The 13406-nt window shown below is 47.7% G+C and overlaps 1 protein-coding gene across 1 annotated transcript in view; it reads left to right on the top strand.

Moving 5' to 3' along the window:
- The first annotated feature begins 66 nt into the window (after positions 1-66).
- Positions 67-13406, top strand: part of Morn1 (MORN repeat containing 1) — a 58968-nt gene continuing 45628 nt past the window's right edge. The window contains exons 1-6 of the mRNA XM_057785095.1: positions 67-142; positions 879-950; positions 6427-6525; positions 8016-8126; positions 8840-8930; positions 9382-9469. Of these exons, the coding sequence (XP_057641078.1) occupies positions 67-142; positions 879-950; positions 6427-6525; positions 8016-8126; positions 8840-8930; positions 9382-9469 (537 nt within the window). The remainder of the gene's footprint in view (positions 143-878; positions 951-6426; positions 6526-8015; positions 8127-8839; positions 8931-9381; positions 9470-13406) is intronic.

The following is a 13406-nucleotide window of genomic DNA, read 5'->3' as shown; positions in this document are numbered from 1 at the left end:
GCCCCGCGGCAACCGGGGGCCAATGGCAAGCGTCTTTACGGTTGCTCGGCAACCAGTGGCGGCAAGATGGCGGCAACTGGCGAGCCGACTTCGGCTTCGCTCCAGCAGCACCGGCACTTGCCGAGACGGCCGCCGCGAGACGGTACGAGCCGCGTACCCCGTCTGGAGCTCGGTCGCTCTGGAAGGCAGAGCTGGTACTTGGGGCCGCCCAGGGTGGAAGCCTATTCTGCAGACAGGCCTCGGCCGCGGTCGGTGACTCCGCAGGCGGGATCGAGGCTGCAGGCTCTTGGCCAGCCCGCCCTGTTAGGTGGGTGGGTAGAGGCGAGGTCAGACTGGGCAGGGTGAGCATGCGGTCTGATTGTCCTAAAACCGGAGAAATAGGGTCGCTGGGAGGCCAGAGCCCACGCTAGTGCCGCTATTTCTCTACCCCAGACTGCAATGCTATCCCGGAGTCCTTAGGGGTGAGTATGGATTTTTGTTCCATGTGGACAAGAGGATGGTGAAGGGCCTGGCAGGATGGGCTCCTTGCCATATTCTCACCGAGGCTGTTCCACTGTTTACCCGCCCTCACCACCGCCCTTTGAATCCCTCCTGAGAGCCTGCAATCAGTTCTTGTCCTAGCCCTCCTCTTGGTGAGCCTACCTTTTCGTTAACGCATGTTCATGTAGCAAAACCCAAAGAAGAAGCGGCTGGGCCAACGATAAGCAGAATTGAGCCCCGCACATCTTGAGCAGTTAATCAAGGTGAAGCACACTGTCATGTTGAAAGGGTTGAGAGTCTAGAAATGACCCGCAGGCTACTCCGGACTCTGAGCTGCTCCATCTGTGTGTCTTATTGATGTCAAACGGTCACTGTGTTCATCTTTTTCCCACATACAGGTTACGGCGTATATGTATACCCAAATTCTTTCTTCCGTTATGAAGGAGAATGGAAGGGAGGGAAGAAACATGGTAAGAAGCTTCTAGTCATTCCAGAGGACATACCCTTGCAATTCGGAGCCAGTCTTCTGAGAAGCTTGGGGAGGCCGGTGTTCTCGTACCAAGCACAGAACATTACTGTGCCTGCACACCAGTATCACTTTGCCCCAATCATGCTGGAATTGGTGTAAGACCAGTTCCTGTAAGCTTGGAGCTGATCACATGCTTCTCTCTCTCTCTCTCTCTCTCTCTCTCTCTCTCTCTCTCTCTCTCTCTGTGGGGCACACCCATACGAGTACACACACACACACGTCATTATGGCCTGCTATGTGTTTGTTATTGGACATCCAGGCTCCTAATTTTCAGCCTGAGTTTCTCTGTATTTCGAAAGAAATTGAGAAACAAAATTGGTAAGCAAGCGAGAACCCTTTTCTCTCCACCATGTCTGTGGCAGCATTACAGTTTATAGAAAACCACCAAACAAAAGTCAGAGGATATGTAGATTTTGCTATGAGACATTGAATCGCTTGGCTCCTGGGGAAAGGCAACTGTGTTCTCAGCAGGCTGCCTCCCGTTGCCTCTCTTAGCAGCATGGGTAGTCTGTTATAATTTCCTAAGTAAGAGTTACATACAGGCAAGGCATTATGGTTTGTTTTTGATCATAAAAATGGCTAGGTTGTAAACAGAGACTGCTCATTCATTTCCCATCGCCCCAGATCCGAATAATCATGCGGAAACTATATCAATTACAACACTGCTTGACCAATGACTCAGGTGTATTTCTAGCTAGCTCTTACATCTTGAATTAACCCATTTCTAATAAACTGTGTGTCACCATGAGGCTGTGGCTTACTGGTAAGGTTCTGGCATTTTCCTCCTTCAACAGCTACATGGCATCTCCTTGACTTCACCTACTCTCTCTATATATATCTCTTCCAGCCTGGCTATATTTCACCCTGCCATAGGCCATAGTAGCTTTATTCATTAACCAATAAAAGCAACACATATACACAAGGCCATTCCACATCATCTCCCCTTTTCTGTCTAAATAAAAAAGGTTTTAACTTTAACCTATAGTAAAATTACATATAACAAACCTGTATCAAGCAAGAGTTACAGTTACAATATTAGGTTTATTTGTATCTCTGGCAAAATTAAAGAAAATGTTCTATCTATTTTATCTTTGTGAGTTTAAAGTTTCATCTCTAATTTGTCCTTTATCATAACTAAGGAAAACTATAATAACTCTTTGACTTCAACTCCATCAAAGACTCCAGAAGGATATAATATTACCTAAGTAAAAAGAAAGTGCATTGTAATCAACTTCCAAAGTTCTAGAATTGACAGAGACATCTTGCTGCCTGGACAGTCATCCAGAGTTCTTTTGTAATGTTGAGGCATCCATATTCAGCCTATAGGCCCTTAGTATCTGGCAGACTTTTCTATGAAGCAGGAAATTTGAAAGACTTTTGCCTATATTGGCAATTTGTCAGTCACTTTCTTCTGTGTCCTGCAGAATGTCTGGCAGACTCGTGAAGCAGGAACCCTAAAATACTGTCTCACCTTTCTTTTCTTTTCTTCTTTCCTTTCTTTCTTTCTTTCTTTCTTTCTTTCTTTCTTTCTTTCTTTCTTTCTTTCTTTCTTTCTTTCTTTCTTTCTAGCTTTGGAGTCTGTCCAGAAACTAGTTCTTGTAGACCAGGTTGGCCTCAAACTCACAGAGATCCACCTGCCTCTGCCTCCTGAGTGCTGGGATTAAAGGCGTGCACCACCACCACCCAGCTTGTCTTACCTCTCTCACCTCTTTTGGCAAGTTCAGCAGTCATTTTTCTACAGGTCCTGCATGTCCAGTTCATAAAACATACAATTAAGTAGTCCAGGCAAGAGCAGTCTCAGCCCAAATGGCTAGCAAACTACACAAGAAGACTCTTCGATGCCCATCTTCCTCTTGAAGTAATTAGTGCAGCCAGGAGTAGATGTGTCTCACTGTCGAGAAAAGTCTAAGTTCTTAAAACACTTTAAATGCCATATTCTATAGGTCTTTGGAGTGTTGAAGATTATCTATCTAACTGAAATATATCTCTATATATCTAGAAAACCTACCTAACAATTAAAAGTTTGATTATTATAGATGACTATCTACTAATCTGTATTTCTTATTATATGTTACATTTTAAAATGAGCTGCTCAGCCGGACGGTGGTGGCGAACGCCTTTAATCCCAGCACTCGGGAGGCAGAGGCAGGCGGATCTCTGTGAGTTTGAGGCCAGCCTGGTCTACAAGAGCTAGTTCCAGGACAGGCTCCAAAGCTACAGAGAAACCCTGTCTCGAAAAACCAAAAAATAAATAAATAAATAAATAAATAAATAAATAAATAAATAAATAAATAAAATGAGCTGCTCAAACACAATACCTTATACACAATGTAGCAAAATCGACCTTAAATTTGTATCAATAGACCAAGATCAATACCAATGTAAAGTATTCATTTCTATATCATATCCCCTTATTTTTTAATAAATTAGCTTTGACCATTAATCATTTATAACCAGCCCTTTTAAAATGAAAATAAACATTTATAAACAATTATTTTGGGGGCTGGGCAGTGGTGGCACACACCTTTAATCCCAGCACTCGGGAGGCAGAGACAGGCGGATCTCTGTGAGTTTGAGGCCAGCCTGGTCTACAAGAACTAGTTCCAAGACAAACTCCAAAGGAACACAGAGAAATCCTGTCTCAAAAAACCAAAAAAATAAATTATTTTTGGGAATTTGTGCGTAGTTTTCTCCAAACTACTTCCTGCTGTTTGTTGGGTGAAGTATTTTTAGGGTTCACAGAGACCTTTCATGGGGGTCTTCTTGTTCCATCAAACCACATTAGCCTGGAAGGAATCCACAGGTTCCATCCTCTGTGGAAACAAAAGCAGAACCTGTTTTGCAAAGCAACATATCCTTAGACTCAAATTTTGAAGTCAAGATCCCTTTTTGTTGGTTTAGCTTAACAGCCCCCACAATCAAATGTTTCTCTGCAGTTAGCCCATTAACAGTAAAAAGTTCAAAGAAAATACAATAATATACATAATAATCCAGACTCTCTGTGTATATTCCATCTTTATGTGGCTTATTTTTTAACTCTTACTTTTTAATATTTATTTTATTTTATTGTCTTTTCTCCTTTAATCTATGACTGCCTATACTCTTGTCTATATTCTTTTTTCTTCTCTCTCCCAAGCCTATGCATATTTTTTAAACACACTGACCCATTCAGAAGTTCATTTTTGTCTGAGTCTGTCTTTATTGAATATCTGTAATCATTTTCTAACCAGGAGCACCTTTTTCATTTTAAATGCTAAGAAGTTGTGGCTAGGACCAACTCCTCTACCCTGCCTGTTGGCTCCACCCAGTCCAACATGGCAGAGGTATGTTCGCCGCCTCTGTGGACCATACTCACCACCCCAGCTCCAGGGACTCAGCGGGTCTATGGACCCCATTTAAATGCAAGCCTTCTACAAGAGTCAGAGCTGTTTGTGCTTGCCTCTAGCAAACAGCCCACCCAAGAAAATGCTATCAAGAAGCTGTGCTTAACTCTGTCCTTCCTCCTTCCCAAGCTCTCAGGTTTCATGTGGACGTGGTCGCCCCACATTGGTGCACCATTTATAAACAGAGACTGCTCGTTCATTTCCCAGCCGCCCAGACCCAAATAATCACATGAAACTGCATCAATTACAACACTGCTTAACCAATAACTCAGTGTATTTCTAGCTAGCTCTTACATCTTGAATTAACCCATTTCTATTAAACTGTATCACCACGAGGCTGTGGCTTACCAGGTAAAGTTCTGGTGTCTTCCTCCTTCCACAGCTACATGGTGTCTCTCTGACTCTGCCTACTCTCTATAGATACCTCTTCCAGCCTGGCTATATTCTGCCCTGCCATAGGCCAAAGTAGCTTTATTCATTAACCAATAAAAGCAACACATATACAGAAGGCCATCCCATATCACCAGGAAACAGTGGTGCATGCCTTTAATCCCAGCACTCAGGAGGCAGAGGCAGGTGGATCTCTGAGTTCAAAGCTATCTATACAAAGAAACCCTATCTCAAAAAAAAAAAAAAAGAAAAGAAAAGAAAAAGGAATAATCAACAGTGGCAATGGCGGTGCACATCTCACATCTTTAATCTTGGGAGTGGGAGACAGAGGCAGGCAGATTTCTGAGTTCAAGGCTAGCCTTGTCTACAGAACAATTTACAGGTCAGCCAGGACTACACAGACAAAAAAGAAGAAATGGCCATATTTTTTAGAAAACCTAAGCACAGAAAAGTGCTGGGTCTAGACTTTTCCAGTGTCTGGGCTTCCTGGATTTTTTTCAGTTTGTCAATTTTGCCTGCTCAGTACACTAGAGGGCTTTTCCTATCTACTGGCTACCAAAAAATTCTCATTTTCTGTTGTTTTCTTTTTAGTTGTTTTTTTCTGCTCATTCTGAGGCACAGTTTTGCTATATAGCTCAGACTGGCCTTGAATCTGAATCCTTTTGTTTCAGCCTCCCAAGTGCACCACAGTACCCAGGCCCTGTACCTGCTAGGCAAACGCTCTACAATTAGGCTATATCCTTAGCACCTTTTGCGTGTCGTTTAGAGTTTTTATCACACAGACCTGACTATCCTAGAACTGGCTGTGTAGACCAGGCTAGTCTCAAACTCTCAGAGATCTACCTACCTCTGCCTCCTGATCCCTGGGATTAAAGGTGTGAGCCACCCCCACACCCAACCTCCTCCCCCCACCCCCGCACCACCACAAAGGATTACCTTCCGGTAAACAGGCATCTAGAACTATTGTCAGAGCTATCCGAAGAGCACCTACTTCTTTCCCCCTAAGATTTACTTTTCTTTATATGCATTGGTGTTTTGCCTGCATGTGTGAGGGTGCCAGATTCCCTGGAACTGGAGTCACAGATAATTATGAGTTGCCATGTGGGTGCTGGGAATTGAACCTAGGTCCTCTGGAAGAGCAGCTGGTGCTCTTAACTGCTGAGCCATCTCTCCAGCCCCAAGCACCCAATTTTAAGAAAGATGGCTCAAAAGTTAAGAGTGCTTACTGTGAGTTCAATTCCTAGCACCTACATCTCAGGTAGCTTATAACAGACCATAGCTCTGGCTCCAGGGGACCTGACACCCACTCCAGTCTCCATGGGCACTCTTATGCATGGCACACACACACATGTACGTGTCCTGTCTCCTCGTGTGGATAGAGGCAGGGTCTCATCTGCACAGCTCATGCCTTTGTGGTCATTTCAACTGAGAAGCTGGCATTCAGGAATGTTTCGGTGGGTTGTTTTGTTTATATGAGTTTCCAGTATGTTGCCCAGGTTGGCTCAGACTCCTGAGTATCCCGGTTACAGATATGCACTACCATAGCAACTGAGGTTTTCACTCTGAAAAACAAGCCCAACTGGCTGGGTTGCTCTATGGTCATTCCCACTCTCCAGCTGACTGCACGTTGATTTCTCTTACCAGGTCATGGGAAGCTCTTGTTTAAAGATGGAAGTTATTATGAAGGTGAATTTGTGGATGGAGAAATCACTGGGGAAGGCTACCAACACTGGGCCTGGTCAGGTTAGCATTGAACATAGGTGGGCATTGACTGTGCTCCCATAAACGCTCTCAGAGTTTATGGACACACAAAGTGTTGTGTGTAAACAGGGGGCCTCAGGTTCCACCAATGAGAGAATAACAGCCTGCAGGCGGGGGGGGGGGGGGGGGCAAGGCAGTGTGAGCCTACAGCCTGGATGACCTCCATACCCGCGGAAGGCCCACCTAGTGAAAGGCGCCCTGGGGGCTCCTCGCTGAGGCTCTGCACTTACCTCCAAAGAAAACTTGGTCTTCTCCTTAACACCTAAGTAGAATAAAGAATTATCATCCCAAAGTTACAATTTTCTTCCGTGTTAAAGATATTTTAGGCCAGACGTGGTGACACATGCCATTCATCCCAACACTCAAAACAAACAAACAGGGGCTGGAGAGATGGCTCAGCGGTTAAGAGCATTGCCTGCTCTTCCAAAGGTCCTGAGTTCAATTCCCAGCAACCACATGGTGGCTCACAACCATCTGTAATGGAGTCTAGTGCCCTCTTCTGGCCTGCAGGCATATACACAGACAGAATATTGTATACATAATCAATCAATCAATCAATCAATAAAAAACAAACAAACAAAAGATATTTCAGTGACGCTGTATCCTTGGATGGGAAAACTGCTCCATGGCTTCCTTGCCAGTGGCCGGGGGTATTTCCTGGAGTTTCAGGCCTCACAGAAAGCGGGTTGTTGATGCTCAGGGGAACTTTTCTCTTGGGCTCAGCACTGAGTTGTTTTTAAAGAGCTGAGAAAGAAGGCTCATCCTTCACTCTGAACCATCAGTGCCACAGGGAGTTTCCCAGGACAGTCTGCCACCTCAGCCAGGACAGGAAACACTGGCCCACTGCGTCGTTTTCTTCCTCACAGTCCAAAGATTAAGGTAGAGACAGACACCAAGCAGGTGTAGTAGCTATACCTTTAGCACCCCACTCACAAGGCAAAGGCAGACTGAGCTCTGTGAGTTTGAGGCCAGCTACACATAAAGACAGAATCCTCCATTTGAAAATGGCACCTCAAGGGCTGGAGAGATGGCTCAGAGGTTAAGAGCACTGACTGTTCTTCCAGAGGTCCGGAGTCCCAGCAACCACATGGTGGCTCATAGACATCTGTAATGAGATCTGGCGCCCTCTTCTGGCTTGCAGGCATACATGGAAGCAGAATGTTGTATACATAATAAATAAATCTTTAAAAAAAAAAAAGAAAAGAAAATGGCACCTTAAGCCAAGTGGTGGTGGTACACACCTTTAATTCCAACACCTAGGAGGGTAGAGGCAGACAGATTTCTGAGTTTGAGGCCAGCCTGGTTTACAGATTGAATTCTATGACAGCCAGCGCTACACAGAGAAGCCCTGTGTCAAAATAACTTTAAAAAAAAAGAAGAAGGAAAGAAAAGAAAGTGGCATCTTCACTGCCACTGGCTAGGGCATAGCAGAGAAACAGAAAGCAGCTGATTCTTCCTCTTATCTGCACCAGGAAATACCTACTCTGGACAGTTTGTCTTAGGAGAGCCACAAGGACATGGCATCATGAAGTACAAAGCCGGAGGTCACTATGAAGGGGAGCTCCTCCACGGCCTGAGGGAAGGTCTGGTGCCCTGGGGCTTGGGTGGTAGAACCACTAACGTAGTCTGTCTGAATTTAGAGGCTAGAGAAAAACAGGAATTGGCACCCCATCAAGACAGGTCTCCCCGTTTCAGAGTGCTACAGCCATGGTTTATCCAGATCCACTCTCCCAAGGTCCCAGTGACTCCAAGGGCCTGAGTCAGTCACTTCCTCTGTGGTCTGCAAGCTAAGGAGGATAAGAGGCAGATTGAAGGGGTACCTGTCCCTTTGGGCACTGTGGTCATACCATGTAAATGAACCTCACAGGCTCTAGTGTGTATGAGTGTAGAGGGAATTTCCTTTTCTTTCTCCAGGTTTGCTTGAGTTAGGGAACAGAAATATCTCTTAGTTTCTGAATTGTCCAGAACCTGAGCATATTGACAGCTCAACAAGGCCACATCTTCATTGATGAGTCCCTGCCCTTTCGGGTTGTCAAGCCTTTCTGGGGTTATCAGCCTTGCTGACCTGGGCACTGGCACTACCTGTCCCTAAATGCATCTACCTTTCTTGTTTGAGCAGGCTTAATCAGCAGGCCTAGGAGGCAGCCTGGCCGCTATAGGGGATCCTGGTACTCAGCCTTCTGCCTGGATTGGGTGCAGGCAGAGCTAACTCCAGGAGGCTAAGGGAGGAAAGGAAAAGGATCATCACTAGCAGGGAGTGTGGAGTGAAGTTGGTATGTTTTGGTTCCTTCATTAGGACAGGGGTTTCTGGAGGACCAGGATGGGCAGGTGTACCAGGGTTCCTTCCATGACAACAAGAGACATGGCCGTGGGCAGATGATCTTTAAGTGAGTATGGGTCTGGGAGGTACAAGCTGGTGCTTGGGAATGGGAGTGGCCCCCATAACTCCTAGAGTGCTGATGGCCTTAGGGCTCTGGGTAGGTAGATTCTGTAGAAGTTACGCCACACCTGCTCTTGAAACAGAAAGTCACCTCTCCCACTTCTTTCTGTCATTTTCTATTTTGATTAGCAGAAGCCAAACATGTCCTTCCTGCACAGGGCCCAGCATGTTCTGGAAAGTGGGGCCTGTCATAGGGGAGATGGGGTACGTGCAGACATGTCCCCGCCTGTCACCAATCCTCCTGAGCCAGCTCTGGCAAGTCAGGAGCTCACAGACCATCTGCTCAGGGCCTATTTTTGCCTTGGCCCCGGTGCGCTTGCTGTGCCTGGTCAGAGGAGTCAGTTTGAGTCACTGAAGCCACCTGGCACTTACCTGAGGGTCCTGTGCTGTGCCCTCAGGAATGGTGACAAGTACGAAGGTGACTGGGTTCGAGACCAGCGTCAAGGACATGGGGTGCTGTGCTGTGCCGACGGCTCCATTTACGAGGTACAGCGCTTACTGCCATGGGGGAAGAACTGGGAGTCTTGGTGGTGTTTGCCCATACTTCATCTGGCCGTGTCGTGGAGGTACTGAGCTCACATTCAGCTCATCCTCACATCCCACACCCCACCCGGGGTGCTGACTTTCCTTCTGTTTATGAAGTCCTCGTGTGGAATGAGCCCTGTGCTGTGAGTCAGGGTGACAAGGAAGCCTGAGCTCTGTCCACATGGGAGGAATGAGATACTGTGAGTTTTGTGGGCAGAAGACAAGACTGCACTAGTGCCATTACTAAGAAGTGTGAAGTTATTGGCCAGGAAAACTGGCACGCTACCAGGAGGGGCACAAGAAGAAACACAGATTACAGCGCAGGGAGGTCCTGAGACAGGGCCGGGCTAGCTCCACCATCTCTGCGCTGACTGCATGCCAACTCCCAGCAGGAAGCAGGAGCTTAGGGCCCCTGGCAGCTTCTTGGCTTCTGCAGTTGTCACAGGTGAGGCTCCAGCGGGAGGGATCCAAGGCGGAAAGCCCAGGTGTTGCTGCTTGCTGTGATAGTGGCGAGCTCTATTGGGGGTTTCCAACAGGAAGGAAGGACACGCTTAGGCCTCTAGACTCCGAAGTGTCAGAACTGCCTCAGCTACTAATTTCTTGTTGCATCACAGGAACCAGGATAGTGTGATTCATATTTTTCCAGATTTCTCGAGTGGCAGTTGGAGTAACAACCGGAAGGAACAGGCCCCTGAAAGTAGGAAGAGCCCCACCCAGTTCATACAGAACGGGGAAGAAGGGAAGAAGGTCTACGGGAGGGGGGCTCCTGTAGGAGATTGCCCAGATGCAGGATGCTCAGAGTGGTCCCTGTTGACTCCTAGAGGCCTTTGGTCCTAGGGAACAAAACCCTCCTACCACAGAGCCCGCCACTCCCTCTGCTGATGCTGGCTAGGGAGAAATGTTTGGGGCCAGACTCCCTGATGGAAATGGAATGGTTAGGGCAGCTCCCACAGAACTGCGGGGCCACAGAAGCCTGGCGTGGGTGCCCATGTCTGTTTACAGAACAGAAGAGTTCCGCTTGGGTAGATCTCAGCCCATGACTTAGTAGGGTTCCTATTGCTGTGATAAAACACCATGAGCAAAGGCAGCTTGGGAAGGAAAAGGACTTGTTTAATATTGTACTTCCTGGTAGTAGCCCATCACTGAAGAAAGGTCAGGGTAGGAACCTGGAGGCAGGAGCTGAAGCAAAGGTCTTAAAAGAACGCTACTTACTGGCTTGTTCCCCAAGGCTTGCTCAGCTACAGCACCCAGGACCACCAGCCCCAGGGGTGGCACTGCCCACAGTGAGCTGGCCCCTCCCACATCAATCATTAACCAAGAAAATGTCCTACAGACTTGTCTTCAGGCTGATCCTACGGAGGCGTTTTCTCAATTAAGATTCCCTCTCAGATGATTCTATCTTGTCTCAGGTTGACATAAAACGAGCCAGCAGGACCGGTCTGGTCAGTGCTGTTGGAGTCTGTGGACACTGCTGGCCTAGAAGCTGCCTCTGATCTAGACCTGAGACAGTGCACATCACTGTGTGTGCTGCTATGACCAGTCACCAGTCTGGGCCCTCCCCCTTTAGGGGGTCATCCTCAAAGGACCTGACTTTTACAATATGTCCCAAGCAGGATCAGTGTGCAATGATAGTGAGGACCCAAAGAGGTCACTTCTCTCCTGCTTGTCCTGCATCCCGACAGAGTCCACCATGACTAAGTCCACACTACACAGTGTCTAGTTTCCAGTGAGTAAGGCCAGGCCTCACCTCCGACCTGCCAGACCCTGTTCCAACCCCACCACCTGTGGGTTCACATAAACCCCCCACATCTCTCTGAAGGGTTCACATAAACCCCCCACATCTCTCTGAAGGGTTCACGTAAACTCCCTACATCTCTCTGAAGGGTTCACATAAACCCCCCACATCTCTCTGAAGGGTTCACGTAAACTCTCTACATCTCTCTGAAGGAGCTGTTTGCTACATTTTGTAAATGGGGAAACTGGGGCCCAGACTTTGCTTCTCAGTCCATTTACCTGACCCTTCCCTCCCTAGGATTTGGGAAAGGCCTTGTGCCACTGGGTCCCTCCAGAACCCACCCCACTGCTCAGGTAAAATGGATAAGCTTCCCCTGACAGCCCAGAAAGTCCCCTTCACACCACCACCTGTGCCGGAGTGAGGGGCAGCTAAGAACTCCCTCCAGTCCTGTTTCCAGAGGACATTCTGTCCCACAAGTACTCAGACCTCCAGCCCGGCTTTACTACTGGTCATGACTACTTCCCTGATGGCCACTGACCATCGGTGGCTGGGATCTTGGGGCCCAGCCCCAGGCCTTTCCTTTCTGAAACCTGAAAATGTGTGGCCTTGGCCAAGAGACATGAATGCCTACTTTCACCACCAACAGCCTGCAGTATGTCCACCAGGGGGCAGCCCAGATCTGCTCACCGGCGGCAGCCCAGCCTTGGGCCCTTGTTCCAAGTTTGGGTGGAAATGCTCTGGGCCTTAAGGCAAGCAGTAGAGAGGCCTAAATGCCCAAACAGTGAGCACAGGCCCTGAGATTGCCACACAGGCTAAAGCTGTTGAAACTGCTGTGGCTTTTCCTCCCGGGCCCAGGACTTCGAACTCCACAAAGCCTTCCTCCCTCAGCTTAATCCTCAGCATTGCCCCCGCCCCCCCCGCCCCCCCCCCATCCCGCATCCCCAGCACTCTGTGGCTGGTCAGCAGGAGACCTGGGCAGTGTTTGGAGGAAGGGATATATAGGCCTTTGGCTTTGACACACAGGCTTCACCAACAAGCAATCACATGGGCTAAAGCAGCCACCATCAAGTCCTCAGGAGTGATCAGAGGAGCCACATCTGGGCATACAGGCCCTAAATTCTACATTTTTCCAGTGGCCTTGGTAAGGCTAAAGAAAAGCATCTTCAAGGATCTTGTGGACACTGACCAGAAAAGGACACCCAAGGCCAAGAGGAAAGGTGGACATTCTATCCAGTGCCATCTGAACTCAGAACTGACTGCCAGCCTCAGACAACTTCCCTGACCTGCACGTCTTAGGGGATAAAAGGTTTCCCATGATGCCTAAGTGAGAGAAGGCGATTACCCAGTCTGTCCCTCAGCCTCGTTAGCCAGAGGCAGAGGGTTTCACGAGGCTCTCCAGCTGATGAGCATCTCTGCACTGGGTCTTTCCTCACTAGGGGCCACCATCTGCATGGAGTGGAGGACAGAGATGTCAACCAGGAGAGGCCATGAGGCGGGAGGGCTCATGAGACTTGCTTCCCGCAGCCACACTGTTCTTTGTGTTGCCATTAGTCAGACGCAAACAGGAAGTGTACCGGTTTGTCCATTTTTAAGTGTCTAGTTCAGTGGCATTAAATGCTTAAATTATTGTGTGGCCTTTGCCACTGTCTGTTCAAAACTCACCTATGTAATCAGATTCTGTCCCATTAAACCCAACTCCCCATTTCTTCTGTCTCAGTTAGTCTGACTCCGTTCCTGACCGGCATTTTTCACTGAGCATCATGGCCTTAAGCCCATTCCCTCTGAAGCATGTACAGGAGCCTCCTTTTGAAGGCCGAGGGGCCATATATATATGCATGTTCCATTTCCCTTGCTCATTCATTCCAACGGACCCTTGAACTGCCCCTTCTCTGAGCATTTGTGTGCAAGCTTGTGGGTATGTAGACCCAGCAGTGGGATAGCTGCATCATGTGGTAATTACATTTTTAAGTTTTTATGGAGCTGCCAGATTTTTCCGCAGTGGTTGTACCATTTGAAGTTCCCAACAGGAACCAACAGAGGCTTCCATTTCTGCATTTCCTAGTGCCTGTCAGAGTTCTCCAGTCACTTACACCATTAGCCAGTATTCTCACTTAGAGAAAAGAAATTCAGACCTGAGCAGATGTTCTAGGAGAAAGGGCTTGG

The sequence above is a fragment of the Chionomys nivalis genome, chromosome 11 (genome assembly GCF_950005125.1).
Source record: "Chionomys nivalis chromosome 11, mChiNiv1.1, whole genome shotgun sequence".
Taxonomy (NCBI): domain Eukaryota; kingdom Metazoa; phylum Chordata; class Mammalia; order Rodentia; family Cricetidae; genus Chionomys; species Chionomys nivalis.
Note: the sequence above shows the minus strand (reverse complement) of the source record. Positions and strands in the feature narration are given on the sequence as shown.